Source organism: Rhipicephalus sanguineus, chromosome 4 (genome assembly GCF_013339695.2).
Source record: "Rhipicephalus sanguineus isolate Rsan-2018 chromosome 4, BIME_Rsan_1.4, whole genome shotgun sequence".
Lineage (NCBI taxonomy): Eukaryota > Metazoa > Arthropoda > Arachnida > Ixodida > Ixodidae > Rhipicephalus > Rhipicephalus sanguineus.
Genome location: NC_051179.1, coordinates 47932202 through 47946956, shown reverse-complemented (window position 1 = coordinate 47946956; position 14755 = coordinate 47932202). Strand labels below are relative to the sequence as shown.

General features: G+C 48.0%; 1 protein-coding gene across 1 annotated transcript; it reads right to left on the bottom strand.

Moving 5' to 3' along the window:
* Positions 1 to 3797: 3797 nt before the first annotated feature.
* Positions 3798 to 5162, bottom strand: LOC119391178 (uncharacterized). The gene has a single exon (XM_037658852.1). The coding sequence runs from the start codon at positions 5160 to 5162 to the stop codon at positions 3798 to 3800; it is 1365 nt and encodes a 454-aa protein (XP_037514780.1).
* Between the last annotated feature and the right edge of the window lie 9593 nt (positions 5163 to 14755).

Below are 14755 nucleotides of genomic sequence, written 5' to 3'. Positions count from 1 at the left end.
TTTCTTAGACCGGCTGGCTACCCCTGTGCTGGGGGAAGGGGTAAGGGGGATAAAGATGATAGAAGACAGATGTTACAAAAAGGAGAGCAAGAAAAGGAAAAAGAAAAGGAGAGATGGCAAAAAGGAAACGAGAATATGTCACTACTTAGAGTCTGTCTCTAAGACCAGTTGTCCGCAAGAAGCGCAATAATGCTTTTAAAGCCTTCTGTGCTGACGATGGACTCGGCCAGGGTCCCAAAACCCTTTGTTCCGACAAAGGGCGATCGTCAAGTTTATCTAGCGCATTGGAAAGTTCTTGTCTTGGCGCACTGAAACTGGGACACTCACACAGAAGATGGGAGATCGTTTCTTCGCAGCTGCAGTAATTGCATGTGGAGTTGTTGGCCATTCCAATCAGACAGGAGTAGGCGTTCGTGAAGGCCATGCCAAGCCACAGGCGGCACAGAAGCGTCTCCTCAGCTCGCGATATTCCTGACGGAAGACGGAGCTGGAGATTGGGATCCAAGCTGTGTAGACGAGCGTTGGTGAATTCAGCCGAGTTCCACTGGGCAAGTGTGAGTTCACGTGCCAGCGAACGAAGTCTTGCAGCTGCGTCGGTTCTGGAGAACGGTATATCTGCGTAGTGGTCACTGTCATGTGCAGATCGGGCAGCCTCATCCGCACGGTCGTTTCCGTATATACCACAATGACCCGGTATCCACTGATACGCTATGTTGTGTTTTTTCTCGACTGCATGGTGGTGGAGGAGCCTTATAGCAGCGACTAATTGCTCATTAGGTCCATAACGAAATGGCGACATAAGACATTGAAAAGCTGCCTTGGAGTCAGAGAAGATGGACTAAGCTTGCGAAGGTTCTTCGATTACAAATTCTAGTGCTGCACGGATGGCGGCGAGTTCTGCGGTCGTTGATGATGTCAAATGCGTGGTTTTGAATTTCATGGTGATTGACTTCGCGGGAATAAATACTGCCCCTGCTGAGCTTGCAGAAGAGACAGAACCGTCCGTGTAAATGTGAAGGCGTCCGCTGTGTTTCTCATGCAGGTACAGTAGTGTGGCTTGTTGTAGGGCTAAATATGACGACGGTTTCTTCTTTTGGATTCCGGGAATGGTGAGTAGGGCTTCGAGTGGGTGTAGGCGCCACAATGGTAACGGCGGTCTTTCTGCATGCGTGAAGGTCGAGGGAACCACTACTCGATGTGATGCTACAGTACCGCTGAACGCAGAGTGCGACCTAGATGTAGGAAGTGAGGCGAGGTGGTGCGACGGAATCCGAGCGAAATGTCTGATGTGCATTCTCAAAACATCGATGCGTATGTATGTAGTGATTGGATGGTCACGCGCGATGACGACAGTCGCTGCTGTAGATGTGCATCTCGGAAGGCCAAGGCATATTTTCAGTGCTTGAGCTTGAAGCGACTGGAGGACACGTGCGTTCGTTCTTCGGGTTTTACAAAGCACAGGTAGGCTGTAGCGCATGAAACCGAGGAACAGAACGGTGTAAAGTTGAAGCATCGCTCGCACAGATGCACCCCACGATTTTCCAGCAAGAAACCTTAAGACGTGGGTGATCATGGTCAGTTTCTTCTTCATGTAGGCGATGTGAGGGCTCCAGGACAGGTCGCGATCGATTATGACCCCCAGAAAGCGGTGGGTCTTCTCATAAGTGATAGCATGGCCGTTGATTTTAATTACATACGGGCCCATCGCCTTGCACGTGAAGGCAACAAGTGAGTACTTTTCTGATGACAGCTCCAGCCCCCGTCCCTGAAGGTACTTTGTCGTCAGTGTAGCCGCTCTCTGAAGCCTGGCACGTACGTGAAGACGCGTCACCCCCGAAGCCCAGATGCAGATGTCATCGGCATATATTGATAGATGAACAGACCGTGGAAGTGCGTCAACCAGGCCGAGAAGCGTTAAGTTAAAAAGTGTGGGGCTCAGAGCTCCACCTTGAGGCACGCCGCGACAGGTGTAATGGTGCGTGGTTGGACCATCTTCAGTCTGTACAAAGAAGGTCCTGGCCTTCAAATAGCTGTCAATCCATTGGTAAACACGGCCCCCTAATCCAATACTTCCCAAGACATCCAGAATGGCTTCATGCGATACGTTGTCGTAGGCGCCTTTCACGTCCAAGAACATCGCCGCAGTTAATCTTTTTAGGTTCTTTTGCTGTTGCACCGACGAAACCAGGTCGATAACGTTATCGATGGACGACCGTCCACGCCGAAAGCCGGTCATAGCCTCAGAGTATATCTTATAGTGCTCCAGGTACCACTCTAAGCGAGTCAATACCATCTTCTCCATCACTTTTCCAAAACAGCTGGCAAGTGCGATGGGGCGATATGAGGTCAAGTCTAGAGGAGATTTACCTAGTTTAAGCAGAGGAACGAGGCGGCTGGATTTCCACGAAGAAGGGACCAGTCCGTTGCACCATGAGTCATTGTACACGGCCAGAAGGGCACGCCGAGCTGCTTGACCGAGGTTGCAAAGTGCCAGATAGGTGACCCCATCAGGTCCAGGTGATGAAGATCGCTTGCATGCAGTCAAGGCTGCCTGATGTTCCTCTGGAGAGAACAGATTGTCCATTCTTGAATCTTTTGAACCTGGCGCGCTTCGTAGGTAACGCGTGGTGGACGCGGACACCTGACCGGCAACCTTCACGCAGAAATCTTCTGCGACTTCAATTTCGCGGCGACCTTGGTGGACAGCAAGGCATCTGAAGGGGCGATGTTGGTGCGGCGATGTTCGTAGGCCACGAACAATCCTCCATATTTGCGATAGAGGCTTGTGTGGATCAAGCGACTCGCACAAAGATTTCCACCTGAATGACTGGAGTGAGTTGATTCGACGCTGAATCTTCTTCTGCAGACGTCTTGCCTCCCTCAAGTCGTAAATGGATTTTGTGCGCCTATAGCGTCGTTCGGCACGGCGACGGATAGCCCTGAGCCGCTCCAATTCCGCTTCATACTCGCAAAATTTCGATGAAGGTTCAAAATTATAAGTAGCTTCGTGAGCAGTATCTCTGATCATACCCTCCAGATTTTCGAGAGGACGAGCTTCATTTTCCTGACACCGCTCTTCTGTTAGCGACCTGAACTTTGGCCAGTCGATGCGAGGCGTAGCGGTGAAATTTTGTAATTTGCTCAGGCCCTTTATTTTTAAATAGGTTTGAATGTGGTCACTCCCATAGGTCTCATTATCTGCAAACCACTGCACCTTGTGAGTGACGCTTCGTGACACAAACGTGAGGTCGAGGCAGCTGCTGTATGTTGATCCCCGCAGAAACGTAGGACTGCCGTCGTTTACGCAGCGCAGCTCTTGATCCGACGCAAAGGAGACAACTTGTCTTCCACGACGATCCATCTTCAGACTTCCCCATAGTGGGTGGTGAGCGTTGAAATCACCGGTAACAATCCACGGTCCAGGAGTCGCTGATAAAATTGCGCTTAGTCTTGCAGAGTCAAAACGGCTTGAAGGTGAAATATATGCACCTACTAGAGTGAAAGTGAAGTCCCTGCGTTTTACTGTCAGGCAGACATACTGGTTGTTATCATCAGGTGTTACTGGGTGTTCGATATAGGTAAGCTCGCATCTGATATAAGCGATGACTTTACTCTGCTCGTTGCAGGTAGCCGACTTGAAGGCTTCGTACCTAGATAACCGTATTGCATTGTGAAGGCGTGGCTCGCAAATGACGATAATGGGGAATTGGTTCTTGAACACAAACGGTCGAATATCCGATATGCGGGGTTTGAGGCCTCGGGCATTCCATTGGAAAATCGATGCTTCTTTGACATCTTTACGGAAGGCTTGCAGAGGAGGAGCCATGGTGCTTTTCCAGGCTTGACAGCACCGGGTTCAGTGCATCCAATATTTGAAGTGCCCTCTTAGCCGCCGGAGTGTTGATGCTATTTAGGAGCGCACGAATCGTATTCATGAGGGCCTTTACCATGGCTACGATCTCCTTATCTCGACTATCCCCGCACTGTCGTTCGGAAGTGATTTTAGACGAGCGACGCTGTGGCTCTGTTGGCGGGTCCACCGTCGGCAACGCTGGCCATGCGTCAGGTGGGCCGATGATGCTCGCGTCTTTCTTGGACTGTTCGTTGCCGGTGTTGCTGGACGCTTGTGGTGGTGTATGGACGGTCATTTGGAGAGGTGCGTTCCCAGCTTCGGCAGCAGGCTGAGAAGGCCTCCGGCGACGAGAACGTCGGCGTCGCACCTTGGCAGCAGCCTCTCTTCGGGTTGAGCCGTCCCGGACCATTTGCCTCAACACCTGCATCTCCTTTTTCATATTTGGGCAATCCTTTGACGATGCGTCGTGAGGGCCGTGACAATTGCCGCACTTGCGGTGTTCTGCATGGCAGGCGTCTGTGCTGTGCGACTCTGAGCATCGCGAACACACGGCAGGGTTTGTACAAACAGCGCTCACGTGTCCCATCTTAAGACAGTTCCGGCATTGAAGTGGCCTCGGCACAAAGGGTCGCACTGCGTGTCGAAAATGGCCGACTTTGACGTGCGATGGAAGGCTGTCTCCCTTGAACACCAGTTTAACACAGCGTGAGTTACCCAGACGACGGGCTTGCAGTATGATAAGTCCTTCCGTCACCGGCTTAATGAGAACCGGGAAGTCACTTTCGCTTATGGAAATGTCGACGTCGTATATAACACCGGCTGTAGAGTCCCTGCCGTCAGGTATGTAGGAACGCACGTTTATGTCCTCCAACACCTTGACGTTGCTCAATACATCCAGTGTGTTTCGTTGCGTGACGTCTATGGCGAGAACATTCTTACGGCTATTGATCCGCACATCCACAATTTGTCCCGGGGCGATGGCCTCAAGAGACCTAGACGTGGCTTGACGATTGAGCCGGTTTAGACTATCAGCAGCAGCCACCGGCATAAACAGAATTGTGTGAACCGGTGGCTCTCGCGTCTTCGTAGTAGTCTTACTTGATGAAGGAGATGCCATCAGTAGTCTTCTTTTTGCCTTGCGCCTCGTCACAGGCACAAAGTCAACTTCATCTGAGCTTTCGTCACTGGCCGTAGAGTAAATCAGCGTGTCCTCGCTGTCGGCATCACTCGGGTGGCCGGTGCGCTTTCTCGGAGCAGCTGCAGTTGACGTGGATGGTCTGGGCGAAAGCCCAGGTGTATCCACGTCCATTTCCGCAGGCACGGGGACGGTGTCTTCCGCAAACACCAAACAAAACCTTGAAAAATTGCAGAGACTGAAATCAGTGTTCTAGTAGTAGTAGTAGTAGTATCCTCCAGGGTTGCCACTGACTTTCGAGTAAATGTCGCCAAACGACGAGCAAAAAGTCGCCAAAAGTCGCCATTTTTTTACAAATTTCGCCAGAAAAATCGCCATTATAGATTTGTGCGGCATACCTAGTAATAAAAATTTCCACTCACATATAGCCCCGTAGAATACAGTACCATCCAAGACACTTCAATTATATTGACGTTTGTCAATTCAGTCATATCGTCCATTCACCATGGGAGCGCACGGTGCTGCTTCTCCGACTAGACGCAAGTTGTGCGTGGTGGCGCAAGGTTGAATAAATAAAACGGTCATGATATCCTTCCATCCCTGTCCGCTCGTTTCAAAGGTAAAAGTGTGGTAAACCTTGGGCAAAAACCGTGTAAGCGTTGTTTGTAGGCAGCTTTACGTGCCCTTATGTGAATTAAAATGATTAAAAAGTTTATTGAAGGTAACACGACAGAATTCTTACAGGAACTGATCATTAGTGAGTCTTACACCTTTTCAGTGTGAACTAATATGATACCGGACGCCACCGACTCTTTCTTACGGTCACTTATATCTACACGCGTCAATCCGATGCGTTATCCGATGCGAACAGGTAGACATTGTAAAATGTTATATAGCAATTGTTTTCATTGCACACGCTCACCGAGAACAATGGAAAATGCCTAAATAAATATTTTTTATTGCACAAATAGCTGCGTATCCGCCTGTCTTAGCTATTACAAAACAGTCTTTACGAGCTGAATTGGGGGTAGTGCAACAGTGAATAAGTCGCCCAGCTATTCAGAACAGTTGGAGCTTTGACAGAACAAATGTTCGGAACACGTGGCCAACCTGTCGTCTAGCCCCTTCAGAAGCGATACTTTAGAGAATCTTAAAGCACCTAAAGCCATAACTTAGTCAAACACTGCCCTCTCGCGGTTTGCAAGGCAGTCCGCTGACTTACATTTTGCTAGAATGTCGCTAGGGGACGTTCCAGTACCTCCTGCATAAAGATGAATTGAGGAGTTACACACGAGTTACAGGACGGACATACCATATGACGCGTAATATGCACATTCTACTCGTGGGTCTAAAACCAAGAAAAATACAGAGAATGTTGCCGCTCATTCGCTGAGAAGACACTGAGCTTAGGATGCATAACTCAGTGGAGACCTAAGCCGAAAATCGCCAAAAATTCGCCATGTCGCCATTCATAATTTTAGGCCACCACGGGCCTCTCAAATTCGCCAATTTGGCGAAAAGTAGCCACCACTGGCAACCCTGGTATCCTCTACTGCATGGTACATACCCACTCTGGGGGATTGGCCAAGAAGTCGTCTTTAAAAAAAAAGTTTGTTTTTTTTATATTTGGAGTATAAGGAGCAGTCTTGTCTCCTGTATTATTTAACATATTAATGAGCTCAATCCCCACTTGCCAGGACGTGCAAATATATATTTATGCAGATGATATTGCATTCTTCGCGGCAGATAGTGACATTCATTCTTTATATAAAAAATTACAGACATATATAAATATGCTAGAGATATGGCTAGAGACAATTTGTATGACCTTAAATGTAAATAAAAGCGCACTGTTAATATTTCCATTAACAGACCCCATCTCAATTTCAATATGTTATAAACAAGAGCCCATTCCACAGGTTGAGTCGCTTAAATATTTGGGGATAATTTATAATGGCAAGCTAAACTGGACTCCTCACATAGAAAGTATTGCATCTAAGGCACAAAGTACCTTAGGCATACTACGAAGACTAAGCAGCAGACGATATGGATTACGTAGGGACACAGTGGTAATGATATATAAAATGTGCATGCGCCCAATATTAGAATTTGGGTGTGTATTGTTCTCAGGTGGCCCTGCTTACAAACTTAAGCCTCTGATTCTGCTGGAGCTAGAAGCCTTGAGATTATGTCTAGGGCTCCCTAGGTTTGTAGCTAACAATGTTATGTACCAGGAAGCTAGATTGCCAACATTGCCTTGTCGATTCCGCATCCTAACGGTGCAGGCATTTTTAAAATTTTATAGCTATCCGTTAAGACGATCTGAATATGCTTTTATAAAAAAACCAAGACTCCTTTTTTCTTGCTCATTGGCCACGTTTTCGTACACCACAGATTATTTTTGTTCAGAAGCAGCTAGACCGTATAAACGTGAAAATTCGAGATGTGCCTGCAGCAAATGTGTCCAATGAGAACCTAAAGATAGAATATGATGAGATTTTCACCTCTCAACCTAAATTTCAACCATACAGGATATTAAATAGCCGGCTGCAAGATAACCTTGCACACGTGGAAACAAATAATGTAGTAGCCACAGACGCTTCAGTAATAGACGAAAAGGCAGGAGTAGGCATTTACTCCCCTTCGCTTGGCTGGTCATTTTCATTAAGACTACCGGACTTCACCCCCATTTTTGAAGCTGAACTCTTGGTAATTATTCTAGCCCTGCGTAAATTAGCTTTGAACGCCCATAGCGCAATAATAATAACAGAATCCATGTCAGTATGCACGTCCCTTACAGCTTCATCAAAATCAACTGCCCTAAAAACATTCCTGACCCTAATACCTCCACAGCTGAAGCTCTTAAAATTATTATGGGTACCTGGCCACTCTGGATTAGAATTAAATGAAATGGCTGACTCACTAGCGCGAGCTGCATTGAATGGTCCAATTCTTTCTGTCCTTCCTGTAGTGGCCAGTAGAACTGCGATTAGATATAGAAAATTCTCACTTCGTGCAGACGCCATAGAATCAATAACAGCTAGGACAGAATTTAGTCATTTAAAATTTCCGTGGAAGATCCAATGGTGTCCTACTAGACAATTGGAACGATTAGTAACTAGACTACGATGTCATGTGCCCCCGTTAAATCTATATTCACACAGGGCTGGTCTGGCGATATCGCCCCTATGTCACTTTTGTTTAGAAATAGAATCAATAGAGCACTACTTTTTATCATGTCGCAGATACAGATTACTCAGAAAAAGACTTCTTGATATCCCATTTGCTAACCTGGGGCTGCACTTCACAATTGACAATGTGCTTACCTTCGGTGCTTCAACTCTGGGCTTCAGCCACAGAAATGCGTTTGATGCCGTGTGTAGCTACCTTCACGAAACAAAACGAATACGACTTTAAATTCCCGATTGGATAAATATCATTATAACAGAAAAAGAAGTTTTGATATTATTTTCACTATTATTGTGCTTCTTCTTCTTATTATTTTTATTCTAATTCCTATTCGGGACAATGATTAAAGTGTCTGATCTGTATGTTTAAAAAACTATTATTGCACTCTTTCATTGATGCGTACGTTTTTTTTGTTTTTTTTTGTATATTCATTGTTATTATTTATTTATTTATTCTTTTTATTGGCATCAGTGTTCTACACAAGAAACACTTCGTCGTCGTCCCATACATTACTGACTGCAGCTCCTGTGCCACTGATAGTTAAACGTATGTATTGTCGTTACTTGGGTCTCCGATTGCGAAGCGACGTGTTTTCCCGCATAAAGCACTCTGATGCGTTTACGTAGACGCGGCGGTCATGTACATTAGTCGTGTACATAGGTACATTAACCTGCCGCGGTGGTCTAGGGGTTATGTTGCTCGACTGCTGACCCGAAGATCACGAGATCTAATCCCGGTCGCGGCGGATGTCGTCGGAGGCATTGACAACACTTAATGACGCAAGAGAAACTCCTAGTGTTTTGAACTGCACGTACGCAAGGCCCGTGCCCATCCAAGTCGATAAAATATGAACGCAGAACCCTCGTAAGGTGCTTACAGGTCGTTCGTTCATGCTGTTAGGATGGTTTTTGTGTTCCGTGTGGCCTTTCCTTTTCCTGCGCATGTTCCCTCATGTATATATTTATGTGTGTTGGCTCCTGCATTAAAGTACGTCGTAAGTAAGCACTCTGTTAGTAGCCTCGCTTGTCTTTGTGCTTCGCGCTGTTTCTGAATTAACTATAGATAACCAACAAGACCAAGCTTCCTTTGTAACGCTCATACCACTTATAATGTTTTCCACTGAACGGTAAGGATAGGTAGAGAGAGAGAGAGACAGACTGTGAAGAGGAATTGTAGGAACCACATGCTTGTTTCTAGCACGCCGTGTGGTTAGGAAAAGGGGGCTGGTGGAAAGGGGACGAAGAGAGGGAGATAAGAAGATATAAACCACACAGTGAAGGCGTTCCAATAAAGTCGTTCAGATAGGACAGTGGATCGCAAGAAGCGCAGTATGCACGGTCTTCTTCTGCGACGTGAAGCCCTGTCGATGGCGTAAGATTATTTCGTCGGACAGAGGTAGGGCGTCCATCCGCTTGAGTGCATGCGTTGCAGGGGGACAGCACCTGTGTACTGCAATGCGTACGGCGCACGGAGTACTCGCAAGGATAATTATATCGCGAACACATATCAGGCACTGGGTTCTACAATAATAACGAGTGAAGCTCTCGCATCACTCGCCACTGAATGAATGTGATAACGACTTGATGATTCTGTTTCTGAAACGATCTCATCCAGAAGAACACAACAACTTTGTTTTTTTTTTTTCTCCTCGCCAGTCGTCTCCTTTCCCGTCGCTTTTTCCGGAGTAGTTCAAGCTTTCCACAATACGCGACACCGAGGACATCAAGTCTCCGTTAGCGCGTGTAGAACCAGGGACGAAGACATCAGATCGACACTTTGCACATAGAGTGGTCGGTCGTTCCATTGTCTGAAACACGCAGGGGCAAGGCGAAGAAGAAGCAATGGGCGGTCTTCTTCTCAATCTCGCCGAGGAGCCCTTAGAAGAAACGTTGGCGCGTCCGGTCTGGAAACGCACTAGAGCCCGAGAACAAACCTAGGGTCGTCACGCGAGGAACGTGTCTTTCTCGAACAGTTTCTTGCAAATTTCGGAGAAACTTTCTGGCCGAAGAAAGCGCCGTTCTTTCACCCCTCGCGTCTGCATAATGTCTCACTTACGCAGATTACCGAAGGCCCGGAGCAAATGTCCCGTACAATCTGAGCGCGGAACTACAGAGAGAAAAAGAGTCAGAGAAAGAGAGAGAGAGGGGGGGGGGCGTGTAAGAACGGGACATTATGCATGGACGAAAACCGTACATACGGCAAGGAGGAATAGGAGAAGCAGGTTTTCGTATTCGAATAGCTCTTTTTTCCTTTAAAGGGTGCGATGACCGCATTCGAAATGAAGCAGAATGACGGAAGGGGGGCGCGGACTCAGCGTTCCCAGGGTAAAATGGCGGTCGCTCGAAGGAGAGATAAAAAGAAGTTAGGCCTAATGTTAGGTCGTACGAGAACAAGCTTGAGAACAAAACGGGAATGCCGAGGAGGATGGGAAGAATGGAAAACGGCGGGCACTTATGATAACGACACGATGTGCGGAGGCTGTGCTCCCTATCACGCCATGCACCCCCCTCCCCCCACTTTCCTTGCGCCCCGAGGAGGCAGCTAAGTTCTAGTGAAGCAAGAATGTGGACGAAATAGAGAAACTGCAGATTGACAAAAAAAAAAACAGAATGAATATGGAAGAAATCTGCAGTGTTTGGAAGGCGCAGAACGTTTTCTCTGCGCTTGGCACTATGGTCAAACTGCTAGGTGGGGGGAGGCGATTCTGGCGCGTCACTTATACACATCTGAGTCCAATTGCGAATGAGTTGAAGAATTGAGAACGGTCGGGGTGTTCCTTTTCGTCACGGTATAAAGTGCCCATAGCTAGGTGGTGAAGTGCTTTGAATACGCGGGCGATTTGCCAAAGCGAAAAGTGCGCAGGACAGCAGTTCGCGCCATCACACGCAGCACAGGCGAGTCTGTGTATACGCCATGGATAGACCGCCTTGTTCCTCCTACCCGCCTTAACCACCATTTTTCTCGGGTCGTACGTCTTCAGGCGGGCCAAGAAAGTTCATCTTAAAGTGCAGTTGGCACGCTAAGATGCTCAGTCTCACTCACTCACGGCAACGAATGGTCACGGAAACACGCGTGCGCGGTACCATAGACGCACAGATCTGTACAACTACCGATATCGCGTACAAGAACGCAAGTTGTACAGCCCACCCACCTCCCGTTCCAGCTAACCCGCGAGTTACCTTTAACCTCAACACACACACACACACACACACACACACACACACACACACACACACACACACACACACACACACACACACACACACACGCACACACACACACACACACACACACACACACACACACACACACACACACACCACACACACACACACACACACCACACACACACACACGAATGAATGAATGAAGAATGTTCTTTTGTTAAATTTTCCAGGTGCACATTCTCAGCTCGCCTCGAGACATATAACTCGCCCCTTTCGAAACAAAAGGCTCACCGCGTTACTTTTCTTTCACCTATAGAACCGGCTCTTTGGCTCTCCACTCCTTTCCTCCGTACTCGAAAGCAGCGGCCAGCCGCACAAGAAGTTGAGCTCGAGAGAAACACCGCGCAGTCTTCCCAAATTGCAGGTTTGGTCGCCGAGCAAAACACCTCGGCCTAAGACTCAAAACGTAGTCGCCCCTTATTTTTCTTCGCAGGGGCTGCGGAAGCGACGGGTCATTCAGACGCAGCCGCGCCGCCCCTTCCTCTCTAAAACCACCGAGTCTCCCCAGCTTGGCCAAAGGGCCTGGGCCGCCTGAAGGACGGCTATTAGGACCGCCGGGGGAATAGGCCCTTATATACTCCTCTTCTATATCTTCCCCAACGCCTCTTCGCGTAGCGCGCGCGCTGTACTGCGGTGTACTGCGGCGTTTTGCGCTCATACGTGTGTACGAAAGTAGCCTCGGGACGCCTCCTACGGCCCGCGCGTCTTTAAGCGCACGCAACCTCCGCCTTCTTGCGTTCGTCGTGCTTTTTTCTCTCTCGCTCCTTATGTCTGACAGTCTTTGTGTCTGACTCGACGAGCCAGCTGTCCTTTGTATCTCTCGGAATTCTTGTGCCCCACTAAACCCATTGTTTCTCGAGGGCCACACATCCGCCCCAACAGCAGTTCACTCGCGCCTGCTTCATTCCTCCTGTACGAAAAACTACAGTTGCTAACGAGACGTTGCCGGCCTCCGTGGCAGATACCCGCTTTGTGGCTAGGTTTCCTGAGGGAGAAACGCGCCTCTAATCCAGCTAGGGCGCCGTACATGTGTAGCCTTTTCCATTTTAGCGTTTTCGCGAAAACCATCTTCCTCTCGTCGCCGTATTTGTTTCCCTAAACGCCGCTCGCGGTTTGCACTCGCGGTGGTCTGCTCCTTGTCTCCGGTGATGGAGATTACAGCGGTCCCGTTGGCTCGCCGCCGAGGTTCGCGCTGCAGCCCTCGCTTGTTTCGCTCTTGCGATGAAACGGTCCTCTCGGGACAAATTCCGCGCTGGAGGACTCGAAAGTTGGTTTCTCTGGCAGTGCGCAGAACGAGGCGAGCCGAGAGCCAAGCCCATCCAAAGTCGAGTCGTCGGAGAAACTAAGCTTTGTGTAAGATGACAAAGAAACTAAGAACAATAAAGGACATCAGTTTCTTTTTTTTTTCGAGCCCCGCGGGTAAACGCTTGTCTGACTGCTGCTACAAATGGGTCAGCCCAGAAATTAGTGCGAGGAGAGCACTCTAGTGAGGCATAAAGAAGCCGCGCGCGCTTACAAAGCGAGGAAACCGTTGGCGAGTCTGAAACGCGCGGCGCGGAAGAGCAGTAGCAAGACTACGAATACTGACGGTTTTTTTTTTGGAGATCTCCTTGCATCTCACGGCTGTTGAGTGATGATGTCAGACTGGTTGCGCTGTATTTTTTCCTCGGTAGCGCAATATAAGAAAACTTGAGAGCAGTGTAGGACTCTGTAGCGGGTGATACAATTTGTCGGGATAGCCAAAAAACAAATAAAAAAAAACAAAGTAACAGATCGCAACTAGTATAATGTGTAGTAGTAGTAGTAGTAGTATCCTCTACTGCATGGCTCATACCCACTCTGGGGGATTGGCCAAGAAGTCATCTTATGAAAAAAAATTTTTTTAAGTATTTTGAGTATTGAATGCTGATGCCAATAAAAAGAATAATGGGTGTGTCACCCTTTTCTCTGTCCTCTTCCATTTGCGCTGGACTGTGTTTTTATGGGTATAATGTATGTCGCTTCTCTCACTTTGTATTATGTCTGCTTGCCTAGGAATTAGTTTAAACGTGTGTATTCTGAATCTTTCTTTTGCTGTCTAACAGCCTACAGCCACAGATTGGCTTTCCTCAAAACGCTGAATGTACGACAAGCTTCATGGTGCATTCATTTTGTTTTTTTCTGTCGTGAACCATAAAATAGGTTCGTCCCAGCGTAAAACCTTAAGCGCGCGGACTTCGGAAGAAAAGCCGTTGAATGGAGCGCTCATTATCTAATGATTTCCGGCACGCAGTTAAAGGTCAGCCTTTTTTGTATAGTTTGTTTCGGTTATACATAAAATTTCACAGTGTATTTGTCTTCCATGCACGCCAAACGAACACCGTCGAGCTCCAACGAAAGAGTTAGCACACGTAATTCGGGGAAGCTATGACGCTCGAGTCTTGCATTTCAGAAATGGGACAAGCAGTTAAGGCTTGCTATCGCCAGCCGGTAGAAAAAGGGTAAGCGTTATCATCTTTGCCTATGTCTTCGACGCGCCATGTTTATTCCTCGATTTCTTATGAACGAGACCAAGAAAGGGAGAGAGATGCACACCCCCTCTCCACGCACACGCTCGACGACAGCGTGCGCCAAAGCGTGATTGCGATAACAGCGAGCCGATAGCAGAGGGCTGCTGCTCCCCGGCGGGGCTTTGCGGCCTGCGAACTTTTGACCAACCCTGTACCTCTCAGTGCTGAATTTTAAGAAAACCATAAAGCCTCATTTTGAACACCCTGTATAATACACATATGTATACACATAACCTTACGAAACCAAGAGGCAATGAAGCCAAGGAAGCTGTAGTGGACATTATTTGTAGTCTCAACGCTAGAAGTAATGTCCGCTACACTTTTACTTCACTTCATTATCTGTTGGTTTTATTAGGTAGGCGTCCAACAAAGAAACGAGTCCTTCATTCGTTTCCTTCTTTCGTACATATACACATAAACGATACACATATACACAAAAACTTGAGGGGGCCTGGAATGTTGTCATCAAACAGTTCCAGTTTCGGTTGGCATCAACCGTGTGTTTCCTTAGAGTGTCGTCCCTGGCGCCGTGCTGTAATGATGATAGCCTCGAGCTGCTTCCTGGCTCCAAACATCGGCTTCTGAGATCATTTCCTAGAAACTCCTGCATGCCCTCGGTCTCCGGCCTGGTGGCCTCTACATCGGCCGCGTACTGCGCCGACACAACAGGGAATCTCCTAATTCTTTGTTACGTAAAGTCCAGTCCAAATCGCGTCGCACGTGGTCGCCGCTAACAGATGCAGCCACGTGCTCAGGTGTGAGAGCAGAAGGAAGAAGAAAAAGAAGCTTTCACGGTGCTCAC

What these genes read in the sequence shown, in the direction of transcription:
- LOC119391178 (XM_037658852.1), bottom strand. Translation starts at nt 5,162, where the DNA reads ATGGACGTGGATACACCTGGGCTTTCGCCCAGACCATCCACGTCAACT.